The following is an 18,504-nucleotide window of genomic DNA, read 5'->3' on the forward strand; positions in this document are numbered from 1 at the left end:
ACCCTCCAGCTCAAGTTGAGCAGAGGCTGTGCCATCTTATGTGTATGTTAGTTGCTCACTCGTGTTCGACTCGTTGCGACCCCGTGGACTGTTGCCCGCCAGGCTCCTCTGTCCATGGGATTCTCCAGGTAAGAATACTGAAGGGGTTGCCATTCTCTTCTCCAGGGGATCTTCCCGACCCAGGAATTGAACCCAGGTCTCCTGTATTGCAGGCAGATTCTTTACCATTTGAGCCACCAGGGAAGCCCTCTGGTGCCATCTTAAGTCCACCCTTTCTGTCTTTGGAGTCTCGGTCCTACACACACAGACCCCACTGAAGCCCACAGGGACCAAAGGTCTGGGGATCACTGTGGCCTTATCATTTCCATCTGAGACATGGGGGAGAGCAGGTGTCGAGACTCTCAGGTCCTCCACACACCCAGAACCCTTGGGGAAAAGGCAGAAGAGGTCCCAAGTCCTTTATAGGGCCCAATGTGGCCCTAACAGGGCTCTGATGTGGCCCTCCTCAGGGACACTCAGGAAACCAAACCAGGCATTCCACTCAGCACACCCTACCCCTCAACTCTGACTGTGGTTCTCCCAGGGGGCTGCCGCTGCATCCCCACAGCACAGATGAGAGAACAAGGAACTGGCAGGCACAGGTCTTGGCATGGTTCTAAGCCAGCAGTCAGCACACTTTCCATAACCAGCCAGGTGTAAAAACACTTCAGTCTCTGCAGATCAGACAGTCTGTGTTCCAAGCACTCACCTATCATTGCAGTGGGAAAGCAGTCAAAGACAGGATACCAAGGAATGGGCATGGCTGGGTACCAATAAAACTTTATTTATAAACCCAAGCTGAGGGCCAGGATTGGAGCTCGCTATGCTCTTAACTCACATAGTGGTCGCAGCCCACACTGGAAGTGGAAGTACAGTTTTCCCCATTTTCCAGATGAAACCAAAGATCCAGTGAGGTTCCACGACATGCCTGAGGTCACCAGTCACAAAGTGATAGAGCCTTGGCTTGGAGGGCTCAGGATGGGAGAGACCAGGCCTCAGTCAGAACTCTCCAGAAGCAGGCAGAGTACACAACCAGGTGGCAGGGGCTCCTACAGCAGAAACAAGGTCTCCACCACACATTCATTCATCCCTCGGAACCACGTGGCTGGGCAGGAAAGCAAGAGCGAGGTCCCTCCCAGGGTCCACGACTTCCTGAATTAGAAGCAAAACTGTGCACGGAATTAAACAACCTCTAGAGAAATACTCAGAAAGGGTGTGTGTGTGTAACTGCTCCCCAGTAGGAGGGACCAGCTGGGGGACACAGGGACTGCAGGCATCTGACCCCACAGATGCCAAACCAGAAGCCGCTCACGTACCCTGGCAACTCCGGGCCTTTGCACCAGCTGTGCCCTCTCAGGACTCATACCTGAGTGCCACCTCATATCAGACTGACCATCCATGCCCCCACCCCCAGCCCTTATCTGAGCTTTGCCCCTTCCCTCTGTGCGCCACGGCACTTGGCTGGTCTTCCCCCAATAGCCTCAATCATTCCTCAGGGTTCTTGAGATGAAAGGTTTTGGTGACATGGTTCCCAAACCCCAGTCCTATTACCTGCTGTAGGAAACATCTCTCCTGCCTCGCTCTGATCTTCCACCAGGACCAAGAAGGGAGGGAGAGGAGCAGGGTGAGAACGAGGACTGTGGACAGGAGGCTTTCGGGGCCAGGACACCCCAAAACAGTTCATCTAATTCGGGGATAATTCTCAAAATGACATGAGCGGGAATGGTGGTCCAGTGGTAAAGAATCTGCCTTCCAACACAGGGGGCTTGCATTCGATCCCTGGTTGGGAAAGTAAGATCCCACATGCCTCCGGGCAGCTAAGCCCGCACCCCACAACTACAGAAGCCTACACACTGCAATAAAGAGCACACATGCTGCAACGCAGAGCCCAGGCAGCCAAATAAAGAAATAAAAAAATTTTTTAATAAAATGTCATGAGGAAAAAGATTTCCATCCCCAAAGCTGACAAGGGCAGCAGAGCAGTTGGATGAAGCAATTGGCAATGACCAGGAACTATTGGAAAAATTGTTGGAAACTTTTTCTCAAATTCTTGATGGGGAAAATCTGTCTTCTTCAATGGTTTCTTCCTCAAGGTGTGGGCTTAGCTTTTATTCTCAGCACAACTACACAGATGGGTCCATCAACTGACAAAGTGTGGTCTCTCCATATAATAGAATGTGATTCAGCCGTAAAAACGAGTGATGTACAGACCCATGGTACAACACAGATGGACCTTAAGAACATGATGCTGAGTTAGAGAAGCCAGGCATAAAAGGCCACATATCGGATGGTCCCATTGATACGAAGTGTCCAGAACTCGTAAATCCATAGAGACAGAAAGTCGACGGGTGGTTGCCAGGGGCTGGGGAGGAGGCAGTGGCTGTTGATGGGTCATGGTACCTTTCTGGGATGATGAAAATTCTCTGGAACTAGACAGAGATGGTGCACAACTCCGTGAATGTACTAAATGCCACTGAATTGCTCGCTTCAACCTGCTTAATTTCATGTTATGTGAATTTCCCCTCCATCTGAATAGAAGATGCACACCAGAGGGCAAAGAGTGCTTTCTGCGGTGCTGAGTTTTCCAGGAATGGGACTGGGGGAGCCCGGCTACTGGGCCTCCAGATGGTTCTCCCGATGGCGGCTGGCCTTCATTTCAGTCCAAACCCGCAGGAGGAAAATAACAATCCAATACCCTCACCAGTCGCTAGGTAGCAGTTGGCACCATTTTCCCCGTCAGATGCCCTTGGCTAAAAATTCAGGCCAACATGGAACAGAAAAGCTCATTATGTAAAATTACAGACACAGAGGTAAGCAAAAGCCTTGAGAGCTGGAGAGGACCCCTTGGGCCTCCGCCTGCTCCGTCTCAGACCCAGGAAAGGGCAGGGCCAGGCTTGGGCACCCACAGTCCACTCCGCCAGTCACCATGATGGATTCCAGGACAGGCAGGGGCTTACCCAAAGGCAGGGAGATAAACAGCTCTGGTCTGGAAATGTGGAAACACAGGGAAAGCTCTTTTTGTTGACCTTGAATGTGGGAAGAGGAAGGCCTGGAATTTCAAATTGCCTTCTTGTTAACAAGACCACATGCAAGATGGCAGAGCCAAGAAATGGACAGAGACAGGAACCCAGGGACATGTCACCTGGGTCAAGCTGTGCCTGAAGCCAATGATGCTGGGATTTCAGTTATATGAGCCAGAACTCCTGCCTAAGCCAGTTTTGCCTGGGTTTTCTGTCCCTTTCAGCCAACAGGGCCCCAACAGACAAAGAGACTTTCAGAAATGGTACCGTTTGTGATGATTCTAAAGTCCCCAGAACCAAGTTTGATGAATTTCAAAGGAAGCCTCTGATGCCACAGGACTCCAGAGGCTCAAGGGCAGGGAAGTATTATAAAACAGAACATTTTTATATGAAAAAGGAACACAGCCAGAGGGGAAGGGGGCAGTGCTGTTTAAAAAAAAAAAAAAAAAAATCCCATCAAATTCCTGTCTCACGCATCCAGCTAAATTCCACACAGCAGACGCAAAAAACATCTGAACTCCTTCAGAGTTGTGTTTCTCCCCTGGCTTCTTCCCTTGCCCAAAATGCGCTCATACTTTCCAAATGCTCTTAACAGCCTGGAGCAATTACAGGAATTGGTCCAGCCAGGCCCCAACACTGGGCCCATCACTCCCCCGCACCCATGGGGTCCAGGAAGGGAAGAAACAGACAGAGAGAGAGAGAAACAGAGAGACACACAGATACACACACACATCCAGGCAGAGAAAGACAGAGACACAGGGACAGAGAGACAGAGACAGAAGCAGAGACTGAGAAAGACTCACAGAAGGAGAGGAAGCACCCCAGGGCGCTCTAAGAAGGAGAGGGATAAGCAGAAGGACTCACAGAGCCCCTGTCAGGCCCAGAGACCCTCAGAAGGACCTGAAGGCCTGAGGGCTTGGAGCCCAGTTCTGCAAAGCCATGAGGCAGGCCTCTGGGGGCTGGCCAGAGACCCGCATCAGCCCATTCTCCAGGCAGAACCAGATGTGAGCACAGGCACATGACCCACTTGGGGCTCCAGTCCCTCTGGGTGGACATCAAGCCTCCCTAGTGCGGCCCTGTGTCCCCCGTCACACACGCCCTGCTCCCCTTCAGGGAACAGCTTTTCCAATAGCAACATCCCTCCCAGTAGGCTGAGGAGTCACAGAATCTAAGAGGAGGATGCTAATAAGGGGATGGCAGGATGGTAGGTTCGAAGGACCAGAGAGGGACAGCCCAAGACACGGACAGCACACGGGGCAGACCTGGGCCACGTGGGCTTCAGTGCCCACTTCCCACATTCCAGGGACGGTGGCTCTCTCAGCCTGGGGTCCCCTATATAAAAAGTGATCATAGGAACTTCCCAAGTGGTCCAGCAGCTAAGACTCTGTGCTCCCAATGCAGGGGGCATGAGTCCAATCCCTAGTCAGGGAATTAGATCCCACATACTGAAACTAAAGATCCCACATGCCACAACTAAGACCCGGAGCAGCCCAATAAAAATATATACATTTTAGAAAGATGATCGCAGATCAGTCTTCATCCAGCTGAGATGGCACAATGGAATTGACACTCATATATACCCGGCCCACAGGCAGAGAACTCCATCCGTGTTAGTTTATCATCATCATCATGACCAACCCAGGAACCCCGTTTCCTGCCAGTCCCCCTATTAAGGAACCTGCCTCAGCCTGAAATCTCACCATTCAATCCCATCCAGTGTCAGGCAGAGAAGAAGATCCAGCAGGTCCGAGTGGACCACTTCCCTCCCCTGGCCTGGCTCCCAGTCCCCACCCACCCCCGCTGAGGCTGCAGTAAGAAGAGCACTGACCTCACTCAGCAGCTGGGCAGCCGTTAATGAGCTAATGTGTGTCCCCGCGGTCACGAAAGACCATGATGACACTGCTCAGCACGTGCAGAAAGGACATCCTTCGTGCAGCCGGCCAAGGACAAGCATGTCACCTGGCCTCGGTCCCTGTTGCACCCTAGGCAGTGACAGGGAAATGACAGCCTCTGAGGCAGCTGGGTGACCCTGGGAGACAGAAGCATCTGAACCACTGGCTGCGATCCCTCCATTTAGATGGAGACCAAATGAGCTTCTAGAGGTCAGTCCTGAGGTTCACCGGAATGGCAGAAAACCTCTCCCAGCAGCAAACTATGGGCACTTAATCTATGCACATTCTCCCCCTCCATCTCAGCTCGACTCTCTGTTTAAAGAAGAGTGAAATGCAAGAGCCCTCCAGGGCACTATGGTCCCCAAGGGCAGGAAACACTTGGGGGTGGAAAACGGGGGAAGGGGAGACGTCCCTCTCCAGTCAAGAAACAGCCCACGGAGCCAAGCTCATCCCTAGACCCTCCTGTCGCTGCTCAGCCTCTGTACACCCGGTGCTCAGTCCCTCCTCCCAGCCTGACACACCCACCCGTTCCCTTGCATCCCGCCCAATCGCAGCACCACCCAAATCCTCGGAGGAGCTCCCAGCTGGGGGCCAAGCCTTACCTTGGACAGGTCCTCGGAGCCCCCAGGCTGGCCAGCGGCCAGCAGGGGCGAGGGCCGTAGCAGAGGGTCGGACAGGAGCTCCAGGCGAGGGCGCTTGCTCTCCAGGAACTCCATCTCTGACTTGCCCAGCTCAGGCAGGTACGAGTGGGACTCGGGTCGCAGGTGAAGCTCCTGGGACCTGTGGGGGGGCCACATGACATCACATCTGCTGCCCTCCTTGCTGAGCACGGCCATGAGCCACACCCTCTTCCACCCTGCAAGGAGTGTCCATCTGCTCAAGGGCACACAGCGAGGCAGGACTCAAAAACAGATTTGTCTTCCTCCGAGTCAGCATTCACTGACAACGTTTATAGCAAGAGAAGGTCCTGGTGACTGCCTGCTCCCTGAGTGTGGTCCCCAGAGCAGTAGCATCAGCCCCTCTTGAGGCTGGTTACAAATACACAATCTTTTGAGTCCTACCCCAACTGCTGAATCTTATTCTGCACTCAAACAAGATCCTGGGTGATTCATAGGGGAAGTCTGAAAAACACTGTGGGTCTAACACAGATGTTAACACACATGATGCTATTTGCACATCACTCACCCAGAGCAGATTATCACTAGTCGATCCCAGCACTCTGGCTGTTCAACCTGGCCTTGCCCCCTTATCAACTCAGCCCAGCAGTCTTTCGCAGAGATAGGAGCTGTCCAGCCTAATCACTGGTGACTAATTTTCCTTAACCCTCCTCCCTAGTGGACCAAGAAGGAAACTGGCCCAGAGAGGACATGTCCTTGCCTGAGCACACACAGCAAACCCAGGACTCCTAGTGTCCACCTCCAGCCACTGCTGCTGACCAGACAGTCCAAATGCTGCCCCTGCTGAAACAATTTTCAAGTTCATGCCTTTTTCCCCCAATAAACTCAGAACAAGAATCCAGATGCATTCCCCCCACCCTCAGGCCCTGCCCGATCTGGCCCCTGTTCACCTTGCCTGCTGCATTCCTGCCCCAGGGCCTTTGCGCTGGCTAGGCTGGACCACACACACACACACCACACACACACCCCCCCACGCCACACACACACACACACACCCCACACACACACACACACACACACACACCACACACACACACACACACACACACACCCCCAGGGCCTTTGCGCTGGCTAGGCTGGACCACACACACACACACACACACACACACCCAGGGCCTTTGCGCTGGCTAGGCTGGACCACACACACACACACCACACACACACCACACACACACACACACACACACACACCCAGGGCCTTTGCGCTGGCTAGGCTGGACCACACATACACACACACACACACCCCCCAGCTCTTTCTCACACACACACACACACACACACACACACACACACACACACCCCAGCTCTTTCTTTCCATGTTAGCTCTTCCCCCTTCCCCTTCCTGTTTCAGTGCCTGGGGCATCTCCTCCTAACAGCCGTCTCCCTGCCTAGCAAAGCTCGAAACCCTCCCATTGGTTTCTGCGAAGTTTACCCTCTGGACCCCCAATCACCTGTTCACCCCAGCCACCCGACCTCTTTGCCTTTCTAGAACATTCCAAGGACATCCCCCTCTCTGGGCTTTTGCACATGCTATTCCCATCACCTGAAATGCCTTCACCCTGCTCTCTGAATGGTTGGTCACCCCTCTCCAAATGGCTCTCTGAATGACTGGCTACTTAGTGCCAGGTGTCTCTCCCCGGAGAGGCCTTTCCCAGCCACTCCAGCCAAATAGCAGCCCTTCCCAGCCCAGTAGGAAACAAGTCACCTGCCCCATTTTAAAGTCATCCTGTGTGTTTGCTGTATCTCCCCTGCTAAGACCATGGGCTCCCTGCGGGCAAGGCTGTCTGTCTAGGTGCATGTGGGCAGCCACAGCCTACAATAGTTCATCACGAGTTAGAAGCTCAAGACTCTCAGGAGTTCCCTGGTGGCCTAATGGTTAAGATTCTGGGCTTTCACTGTGTGGCCTGGATTTAGTCCCTGGTTGGGAACCTGAGATCCCACAAGCCACAAGGCACAACAACAAAAAGCCCAGGACTCTTGGCGATGAGTGCTATTACTGTCTCAGGCATCTTCAGGTTCTCTCAGGGCTCTGGCCTGTCCTGACAGCCTCAGCCCTGCCCCTGCTGGGTCCCCACCTGCCACATGGCCTGCTCCCTCCCACCTGGATTTCACAAAGGCAAGGCAGGCCCAGAGGACCTCGTCCGCCAGCTGAAGAATGGAAGAAGACTCAGAGAAAAAGGGATGATGACAAAGGTTGGGGGGGGGGCAGTCGGTAAGGGGGCTCCCCGTGTGAAGCCAGCTGCAGGCACATCCCTCCAAACCAGTAACCCAGCCCTGCTCCCCCACTTCCAGCTTGTCATCCCCTCCTGCCTGGGCCACACACCCAGAGACCCCTGCAGGCACACGGCAGGAAGTCCAAGGGGCCACGTGGTTCTTCCCTGCTCATCTACAACCCTGCCCCAGTCACACGCCTGACATCCCCTCATTTAACACCTCCCATCTCCACGAGCTCCCCTCCAGCACAGGCCTCCACTTCCCCATCTGAACAATGGATGTGCAAGCCCCTCCTCACCTTTCATTCCCGGGCTGAAATTCAGACAGCAGGGAGGGCCTCCTCCGCTGGGGCTGGATGATGGAGCTAGGCGACAAGTGTGAGGTGTAGTCACGGGGGTGGTGCGGGTATTCAAGCAGCCCAACATCCTGCAGCACAAGACAGGCCAGTGAGCGCCCACCCCACTGCGGTGCACCCCCCACAGTGACCCAGGGCCAGAGCCCCCTGCCCGGCGCTGCTCCTCCACCGGGGAGCCTCCCCCATCCTCTCCTGGCCCTCAGTCCCTGTCTGGCCAGAGTGCATTCCTGGGGCCAGTGACCACCAAGAAGTGACCCGTTCAGCTAAAGGGTGCCCCATCCTGTCACAATCTCCCAGTCCTGCCCTCTTTCCAGATGAGATGACCAAGCCCATGTGTCAGCAGAGAAAACCAGAGAAAGGCACAACCTGCGCGTCGGTCTCCGGTGCAAGAGACCCAGCAAGACACAGGTCAGGGGAAGTGGGTGACGCAGCAAACACTGACAGTCTGCAAGGCTCAAATACCAGGTTCCAAAACAAAGCTCCAGCGTGGGAGTCCCCCATTTGCAGAGGGAAAACCCACACACGTGTGTCGCATACACAAGCACAGCTCAAAGTCAAAAGGATAAACTCCAGGCAAAACCCTCCTTCTTCAGTAATGTGCCATCATCACCCATTATCATCTGGGGAAAAACAAAACACTAACGAATTAGATGTGCTCCGATTAGCAACTACACGCTGACTGGAGACACATATTAAAATGTTAAAAAAAAAAAAAGATTGAAACAAGAAGTCTTTCAAAGGAGAAAACAGGACAGGCTTCCTACTCGTACCAGTCCACATCGATTACTTCTGTCTGCTGAGAACATTCACGCTGTGGGTGGCAATCAGTTAGTGATGTCTGGCAAGAGTAAGGCTTGGGAAAGCGTGGGATGGTAGGTGATTTATTTTCTTCTTGGCACCTTTCTGAATTCTCCCAATCTTCCGTAAAAATCTAGTCATTCTTTTGCTGTCTGGCTTATTTTTTTAAAGCTGTTATTTCTGCAAAAAGAATTAGATGATACCACGTAGGTGTGTTGGGAATGGATGTGTTTCAGACCCTCCAAAACAATAGCATGTAAGAGGCTGGGAGGCTGGGAAGCTGGAGGGATGAGTAACTAGAATCAAGAGGGATCCTGTCAACTTCAGAGGCTGGAAATGTTGAGGGAAGGGCCTTCCTGGGCAGCCCAACGTGGAAGCAAGAAGCTACAAGGCCTCAGGCTAGAGGTATGTGTCCATCACTCAAACCCTCTGAGCCTCAGTGTCCTCACCATTAAAAATGGATGCCTGAATTCCCTGGTGGTCCAGTGGTTAGGACTCCACTCTTCCACCGCAGGAGCACAGGCTCTCTAATCCCTGGCCAGGGAACTGAGATTCCCGCATGCGACATGGCGTGGCCAAATAAAAGGAAAGAAAACTGAAATGGATGCTTGACCTGGACTGAAGGAGGCCTCTATGCCTCCAACCACAAATCCCCCTTAACTCTCCAGGGATTTCCCCCAAGACTGATGGCAGCTTCCAGGAGGCAGAGGAGGGCTCAGCCTCCCCTGAACTTCCCCACACTCCAGGATGTCTACCAGGTGCTCTCAAAGGAAGAAGTAGAAAGGGCTGGAGGGAGTGGGTGGCAGCCTCTGGGATCCCACTGGCGAGGCTGCCAGGCATGGATCTGGTGTGCACACGCACGCAGAGGTGTGAGAAGAAATCAGCAAGCACTGCAGTCTGCCAGGAGGAAAATTCCTTCTCACACAAAAGCAAAATGAACAAAGCGGCAGAAAGGCAGACAGTCCAATCCCTCGGGAGAGGGCCCAGGCAGGATGGCGTGCCTACCGTCGCCAACTGAGGCGGAGAAAGGCACGTGGCGCCTGGGGCCCCTGAGGCAAGGGCATGGGGCGGCCACTGCATGAACCCTTCTGGCCTCAGTTTCCCAGTTTAAGAGTCAAGTGGGATGAGCTTAGAGCATAGTTCCCCCAAAGACCATCTTGGGGGCCACCCACACTGATCTCCACCCTAGGGCCCTGAGTCCAGGGACCCTCAAGGATGCCTCGATCTTTATGGGAAGGCAAGAACTGGGGAGACCCCAAGAGAGGCCAAAAGTGAGGCTCATTGTGATCCCAGGAGCCTGAAGACAGCAGGCACACTGGCCGGAACCCTCCAGACACATCTTGGAACATGAGAACCCTCCACGTGTTTCAAACCATTCCAGCCCCGCCTGCTGCCCCCATACATGTATGTGGCCCAAGCGGGCTCCTGAGTCCATGACCCTTGGTCTGGGGGGAAGCGCTGAAGATGAGCAGATTCAGATCCTTCTTGACAGCCTGTTGACAGGACCGTAGCATCTGAGTGCATGGCCAGCACGGTCCTGCCGGCCTCGGCCTAAACCCGTCCTCACACCCGCAAACTGGGTCACGTGCAGAAGGCCCATGTATCCGTTTGTGACAAACTGGAAATGAAACAGACTGGTCCTTCCCACAGAGAGCCTGATAAGCACTGATCTGGGGCCAATGAGGCCCAAGGCCAAAGTCAGGCTCGGCCTGTCTCATCAAGTGTCACTGGCATACGGCCACAGCCACTTCAGTACGTGTTGGCTGAGCTACTTTTCGCGCTGGGACATCAGCAGCCACAAGTCACTGTGACAGAGACCGCATGGCCCAAAAAGTCTGAAATATTTACAGAGAAGGTTTGCCAACTCCACGTCTGGAGGAAAAGCCTGCCGTGTACCCTGGGGGCCACTTGGAAAAGGATGCTAACGGGCATGTTGTTGTCATGACAGCAGCAGCATCAGTCATCAACACAGTACTGTATCAGTCACGCTAACCTTCCGGGGCGTTGTGCAGAGGCCTCTGCAGGTGTCAACTACCTTGATCCTCAGAGGCTTAAAGAAGCTGCCTACAATGCAGGAGACCCAGGTTCAATCCCTATGTCAGGAAGATCCCCTGGAGAAGGGAATGGCTACCCACTCCAGTGTTCTTGCCTGGAGAATTCCATGGACAGAGGAGCCTGGAGGGTTACACTCCATAAGGTTGCAAAGAGTCAGACACGACTGAGTAACACTATCAGAGGCTTACTAACTACCCTCACTCAATGGATGGCAAGGGGTGGTCAGGCCACTAAACTACAGTTTCACAGCTAGGACAGCACTAAGGCAGGACCTGAGTGCAAGGGGCTTAGCTTGAGAATCTGTGCACTTAAACGCCCTTCTAACACTAAGGCACAGAGAGGTTAAGTAACTTGCCCAAGGCCACACAGCAGGAAGGCGTCGCACTGGGATTCAGACCCTGTGTCTTTGGGCTTTAATGCATTCATTCAGCGCACGGCTTGAAGGAACTTAAGAGAGGTCAAGGGGTCCCAGGGGACCTGAAGGAGACAGCAGAATTGAGGTGGCTTGCAGAAAGCAGGAAAAGAGACAAGAAGGGGAGAATGTGTTGGGACCCTCAATCCTGGGAGACCATCAGACTCCAGGACCCTCGGGGGAAAATGTGGGGTCCTGATACTGTGGGGGAGGAAAGCCAAGACCACAGAGATGGTGAGAACAGGACACAGAGAGGTGGTCCGGGAGGAGCAGGTGGGACTGAGCAAGCCACATACACAGCGCCATGGAGAGAGGCTCTGAGCGTGCCTGACGCCAGATTGGAGAAGCACACCTGAATTAAGCCCTCCCTCTGAACCAGGCATAACACACTAGGCGGCCTGGAGATGACGCAGGTCGAAGCACAGGCCAGGAGAGGAGGCTGCTCCCGGCCCCCTCTCAGAATCCAGACCCCCTTCAGTCTCCTGCCAGCCTCCCAGGAGGAAAGAGATAATTGCCACGTGCAGACACAGCCCTAGGCACCTTGCAAACATCTGCCAGTGATGCTCAGACCCACAACAGCCATATCACACATGGGAAAACTGAGCCTGCCCCACGCAGCCCAATGTCACTCAGCAAGTTGGGAGGAACAGGGATTCAAAGGCACATCTGGGCTTTCTTGCCCCGCCCCTCATCCCAGCATCCCTGCCTCAACTATTGTACAAGGCGCTGGGACCCTGGGTCCCCATCTGGCCCTTGGACCGGGCATTTGTCTCTCTGTGCCTTTATTCCCCTTTTCCTTCGCCATTTGTCTTTCAAAGACTCGGGGTGGAGGGGGGAGTTCTCAAAAATTCTGTACAATGGCCTGGCGGTAAGGGGTTAGGGGGCTCAGGGCTGCAGGGGGACCCCTAGATTATAGTCCCAGTGCTCACCTCCCACCTGCCAAAGAAAAGCCCTGGACACATGCCTGGGAGAGCAAGACCCCACCACCCGCCCCGGACACCCAGAAATCTTGCTTTTAAAGCCTTCCCAGTAACAAGCTGGGGCCCCCAGCTGGGCCGCCCCAGCACCAGGCACGGTGGTCAGGAAGTGGGGCCCCACTGCGGTCACCACACAGGATAAGGATGCCCCACCTCGTAGCTGTCCAGGGCCCCTGCCCACGCGCAGCCTCAGCCTCCTGCCTGGAGGAAGTGACCACTCGGTTCTGCCCAGCCACACCCTGCATCACTGGCAGTCCAGCAAGAACAACACAGAAAGTGTCTGCGATCAGGTGGTGACTCCAAGTGACTGCAAGAGGGCCGGGCTGGGGCAAAGGAAGGAGGGGATGGCAGGATGGCAAGGGCCATGGGGACTTGAGGACTCACCAAGGCTGGGCCCGGGCCGGAGTGGCGGGTGGGGGCCCCGGGGGAGGAGGAATGGGGGAGAGCCTCCTCCAGGCAGCTCTAATGACAGTGACAATTTTGCAATTGGACACATGTGCCATAATGATGTTCCACAGATCATCACGTTTCATCCCCAGGAGAAACCAGGCAACAGATGCTCTCATTACCCCATTTTATGGATGAAAAACCAAGGCTCAGAGTCGTTACATAACCCATCCTATTTGCTCACCTGCAAAATGTTCCCCCGGAGCAAGGGCAACTGTATACACAAAGAGCATAAACAAAACGCTCGCCCTAGGGACTTCCTTGGTGGTCCAGTGGCCACGACTTCACATTCCCAATGCAGCGAGCCTGAGTTTGATCCCCAGGCAAGGAACTGGATCCCACACGCTGCAACCAAGACCCGGCACAGTCAAATAAATAAACACTAAAAAAACAAAATAAAGCTTGCCCTGCAAGCACTCAGTGGATGCTGCTGCTGCTGCTAAGCCGCTTCAGTCGTGTCCGACTCTGCGCGACCCCATAGACGGCAGCCCACCAGGCTCCCCAGTCCCTGGGATTCTCCAGGCAAGAACACTGGAGTGGGTTGCCATTTCCTTCTCCAGTGCATGAAAGTGAAGCCGCTCAGTCGTGTCCGACTCTTAGCGACCCCATGGATTGCAGCCCACCAGCCTTCTCCGTCTTTGGGATTTTCCAGGCAAGAGTACTGGAGTGGGTTGCCACTGCCTTCTCCAACTCAGTGGATGAGAATGCTTATTTTTGCTACTGTGATCATGACAAAGCTGATGACAATACATAATAATAAATGACCCCCAGGAGCATAGTCCTGGGCCCTGGGCACACAGTAGGTGACCAATAAACAGAAGCATCTGTTTCACGGGGGCTCAGAGTCCTTCCCTGGTGGCTCAGTTGTAAAGAATCTATCTGACAATGAGAAAGATGCAGGTTCAATCCCTGGTCCAGGAAGATCCCCTGAAGAAGGACATGGCAATCCACTCTAGTATTCATGCCTGGAAAATCCCACAGACAGAGGAGCCTGGCAGGGTTGCAAACAGTCAGACACCATTTAAGGACTGAGCATGCATGCACACAGAGTCCTGAAGCTGACGCCAACTCTGCCTCCTCACAGTGATTGAAGCTGAGGCCTATTATTTAACCTCCCAGCCTCAATCTCCTCATCTGCAAAATGGGAGGATAATGTAAGGCGCTCTTTCATTAGGTTGTTTGTGAGAATTCGACCACTCCATCCATAATGTGCCCGTTGATCACAGCCAGCTCTCAAAAGCATCTTGGGGCCCAAATTCTCGAGAGGCCACTGTGTTTGGGACACCCCCAGGCTGGGCCAGTGGGCTCATATGCAAAAACATCTCTCTCACAGAGGCTGGAAAAGTCCTCCCACGCCATTTCCTCTCAGCATCTCAGGAGGAGGGACCATGCCACCGGAGCAGGACAGACACAAACATGTACACGCCGGGGCCAGCAGGGCCGGCTTCGACCCCGGCTGTGACTGCAAATCCTCACGGTCCCTCGCTGAGTAGCTAGGAGGCCCAACAGGGGAAGCCCAGGATTCTGAGGGCCCTCTGGCAAGCCCCCGAAGACACGGTATACAGTAAGTGCCCAATAAGTGCCAACAGAGCAGAACCAAAGCCCATCCTCAGAGCCACAGGCAGCTACAGGTGAAGTCAGGAAAGGGGGTCCCCACTAGGAGGTGGACAGAGTCGGGTGCAGCTCAGAAGAGCTGACCGAGGAGACTTCTCTGGTGGTCCAGTGGTCAGCACTCTAGGCTTCCAGGGCAGGGGCTCGGGTTTGATCCCTGGTTGGGGAACTAAGATCTCACATGCCAGATGATATGGCCAAAAAAATTTTTTTAAAGCTGACCAAGGGCGCACCTGCTCCTTCCCCAGCAGGCTACCACCCCCAACATTGGAGCAGCTCTCCCGTGAGCAGAACCAACTCCCTGGACCTCCCCTGTCTCCGCTCCCCAGCTCATGTCAGAGATTCAGAGAATGATATGTGCTGGCCTTGTCATTTGAGAGCTCTGAGCATCACACAGTGAATAGGCTCCAGGCCCTGAGGATTGGAGGGGAGGGTCTGCGAGCCACAGCCCCCAGAAAGTCACTCCAATCCTAAGGCAAGGGATCCTGGTTGAGGCTGGGCTGACAGTGTATACAGCAGGAGCTCCACATCTGCATGCAAACCCCACAGCAGACCCAGAGGCAGGGATCACAGCTCAGCCTGGCCCTGGGCTCCACCTTCCCAGCTTTAAAGTGGGAGCTAAGAGATTTTCCCAGATGTCCCGGGGCCTGGCAAGGCCACAGATGTCAGTGGTCTCTGCCCAGTCACCCCACTTCCCCACAGCAGACCGTGAGCCCTGGCTGGACACCATCGGAGCCACGCCGGCACCGACTCCAAGGAGAAACAGGAACCCAGCGACAAAAGAAAACTCTGAAGGTGACCCCAGGCGAACATTCGTGCCCCTTACCGTGTGCGGCCGGGCAATCTGAACAGGGTAGGAGATGCCGTGGGGCGGGTAGCGGGGCTCGGTGGCCCGCCACGTCTGTGCCACAGGCTGCGTGGATCCCGACATGGTGGTGGGCGTCCAGGGGGGCTCCTGGGCCCCTGTAATCTCCCGCTCAATGGTCAACAACGATTAAAAGCCAGTCTTTGTCATCTGCTCGCAGACCACCCTGTCCTAGGCACCTGTGAAAACAGAAAAGAAAGCAAGATCAGCCATGGGGCAGCTGCTCCTGGCAGACCTTGAAGGGGCCCCTTCCTGTGGCCCCTGTGAGGGAGCGAGAGCAGACAGGGGTCTTCCAGGACCCTCCTCCATGCTACTGGTACGCTCCCTGCCCACTGACAGCAGAGGGAGACGCCAAGTGGTGTTTGAGGCCCCTCCAAGCCACAGCAGGCCAGCAGCTGCTGCACAAGCCACGTGGGTGACAGCCGTGCCCTCCCCACTGCCAAGGTCCTTGCTCAGCAGGCATGGGAACCCCAACTCTACAGGTGCTGCCCTTACGGCCCCCAAGCAATCTCATCCCACCCAACTGCACCCCATGGAACCCCAGCTCTGCAGACACTGCCCCCACCACCCCTGTGGCCCCCAAGAACCCTCAGTCCACCCAACCTCACCCCACAGAACCTCAACTCTGTGGACACTGACCCCACCACCCCAGTGGCTCCTGAGCACCCTTGACCCACCCAACCTCACCCCCAGTCCTCTGCCACTTTGAGTCACCAGGGCAAAGTTCCCCCAAAGCACCTGGCAGCTCAGTCAGGCACTAATGGGCCTGTCCCAGGAGGGGACAGGTCCACATAAGCTGGGGGGGCAGTGGTGAACAGGGTCAGGTCAGGCAGAACGCAGGTCACAGTGTGACCACGGGCAAAGCTGGGCCTGCCTGGGCCTCCTGGTGATCCTCAGGTGGGGGGAGTGTGACACTGGGTTGGGGGACAGAACAGACATGATGTTAGCCAGGATATGAGCTGAGAGCGAGGGCACTGGGAACCTGAGGGCCACACTGGGGAAACAGCTAAGGACACGGACCGAAGTGGGCCCCAAGCGGCTCCTGGGGGCAGGCAAAGGATAACCTCCACAGGGGAGAAAGCACGCCTGTGTCCACAACGGAAGGAATCTCAAGAAACAGTCCACTGGCTTTTCAGATGGAAAAACTGAGACTCAGAAAGAAGAAAGGACTCCAGTCAAGAGAGCAAGAGAGCCTCTTGTCAGAAAAGGCCTTTGCCCAGGAGTCTCTGGGGGACCCCCACTCTCCCCAGGACCCCTTCACTCCCTTCTTTGCTGGCCACACTGCAGGCAGCCTCCCCAGGATTGTAACTGGTTCCTCCACCCAGGCCAGGATGAGAGCCTGGCAGGTCCTGGGCCCCCTCCAAACTGGGCCACTCTGAAAGGGGGTGTCCACTCAGAAACACCAGCACCACACACAGGAGGAGGAGGGTGGTTAACAGAACAGAAGGAAAGACCTAGGAGGTTGGGGACAGCTCTGGTAATGTGGAATCTTCTGCTTGTCCCTGTAGCTAAAAGTACAGTGCCTCAGAAGGGGAAGAAAGGGAGACCGTGGGTTGCTGCATTTGTATTGTTTCAGAGCCAAATAAATCATACCCAACATCAAAAATAAAAGAAAAAGAGAAAAGGGGTGTCCATCAGGCCCCCACCACGTGCAACGCCCCACTCACAGCCCCTACTCAGAAGCTGAGGAAAATCCAAGATGGCGCAAGCACTCAACACCTGAATGTCCCCAGGTAGGGCTGGGGTTGCACCTCACGTGTACCCCCCAGCTCCCTGTAATTTCATCACAATCCCTCATCACCCTGCCTTCCACTGACGACCATCCTTCTCCAAGGGCATGGACGCCCCTAAACCCTCCACTGGTGCTACACCCACTGAAGATCTGATGTGGAGGGATGTTAGGAGGAAAGACGGGGATCACGGTGGTCAGAAGAGGAACAAACCCCTCTCCCCTCCATCTGGGGGCCCTGACTGCTTCCTGCTCTCCACCCCCATCTCCTGCTACAGTAGACTTGACTTTCTTTTCAGGAACCATCTTCCCTCTCCAGACTCCAGGAGTGATCACATGATTCAGGCCTGGCCAATCACACTCCTGCTTCCCCTGGACCAGTGATAGGCTCAGGGATTGGCATGTGACCCAATATGAGCCAATGAGAGTCGTCGGGTCTTGAGACTTTGAGAAGGAACCAGAAAAGGGCACTCTCCACTGGGGCTCTAAGCTAGGAGGGTGAAAGCTTGGGGGTCATGCGGGGCCACTGGGTGGCAGAAACCTATCCAAGAACATACCCCCAGAAAGACAAAAGTGAAGGGTGGTGATAGAACAGTCAGGTCCTGATGACAGCCATGCCCGAAGGCAGCTTAAAGCCTGCTTCTTCATTCAGGGAAGTCAAGGCTCTCTTTCTATGTGTTTTGCTTTGGCCAGCCCAACCCGGGTTTCTGCCACTTGCCATCAAAAGTTCTGATTCTTCCAGAGCAGGAAGGAGCCTTGGAGCAGGCAACCCTTCCATTGGGTGCTGTCCAGCCTTCCACCACTGCAAAGCCAAAGAATTCAGAGCCAAAACTGCCATCCCCACGACCACCGCAGGAGAAAAGCCCACATGGACTTCTCCCAGCCGTCGAGACAGGATGAACTGTGTAATTCTTATGAACGTGGGAACAAGTCTCACCCAGCAAACGGGAGCTTCTACGATTACAACCACTAGTACTGTCACTGCAGTAACTGTAGCCTGGTCACAGCGATGTGGAAGGGAGGCCAAGCTGCCCCTGACAGTCCACACCAAGAGCAATTTGGCATCTGTCCTGCAGCCCAGAGACAAGAGACCGGCCTCCGGAGAGGGGTCAGTTGTGGCCACCAGTGCTGGACCCTGTTCCAGAATTCCCTTTGTCCCAGCTTGTCACAAAGCCCAGCAGACCCTGGTGGTCCGATGCAGCAAAGCCAATTCTATCCCAGCTCTCTCTGGGTTTCCCAGAGAGGCCAGCAAGAGGACGAGGCCAGCGGCTGGGCAGGTGGAAGCCAGCGCTGCTTGCCTTTCCTCCAAGAGCACCACGGGCAACTTTCAAATTGCTCTGTGGCTTTGCATTGCACAAGGTGGTGAGAAGTCTGATGTACCCACAGCTTTTCTGACCTTCTTTGTCTAATGAA

General features: G+C 54.7%; 1 protein-coding gene across 23 annotated transcripts in view; it reads right to left on the minus strand.

Annotated features, from left to right (window-relative positions):
* The window catches only part of NCOR2 (nuclear receptor corepressor 2), a 233,643-nt gene that overhangs the window by 141,559 nt on the left and 73,580 nt on the right, over positions 1-18,504 (minus strand). For all 23 annotated transcript variants that reach the window (XM_043902057.1, XM_043902059.1, XM_043902065.1 and 20 more), the window contains 3 exons: positions 15,324-15,541; positions 8,141-8,268; positions 5,554-5,731 (listed from right to left, as the gene is read on the minus strand). In XM_043902057.1, coding sequence (XP_043757992.1) covers positions 5,554-5,731; positions 8,141-8,268; positions 15,324-15,428 — 411 coding nt within the window. In that variant the 5' untranslated portion in view covers positions 15,429-15,541. The remainder of the gene's footprint in view (positions 1-5,553; positions 5,732-8,140; positions 8,269-15,323; positions 15,542-18,504) is intronic.

This window comes from Cervus elaphus, chromosome 5 (assembly GCF_910594005.1).
Source record: "Cervus elaphus chromosome 5, mCerEla1.1, whole genome shotgun sequence".
In the NCBI taxonomy this organism is placed as follows: domain Eukaryota; kingdom Metazoa; phylum Chordata; class Mammalia; order Artiodactyla; family Cervidae; genus Cervus; species Cervus elaphus.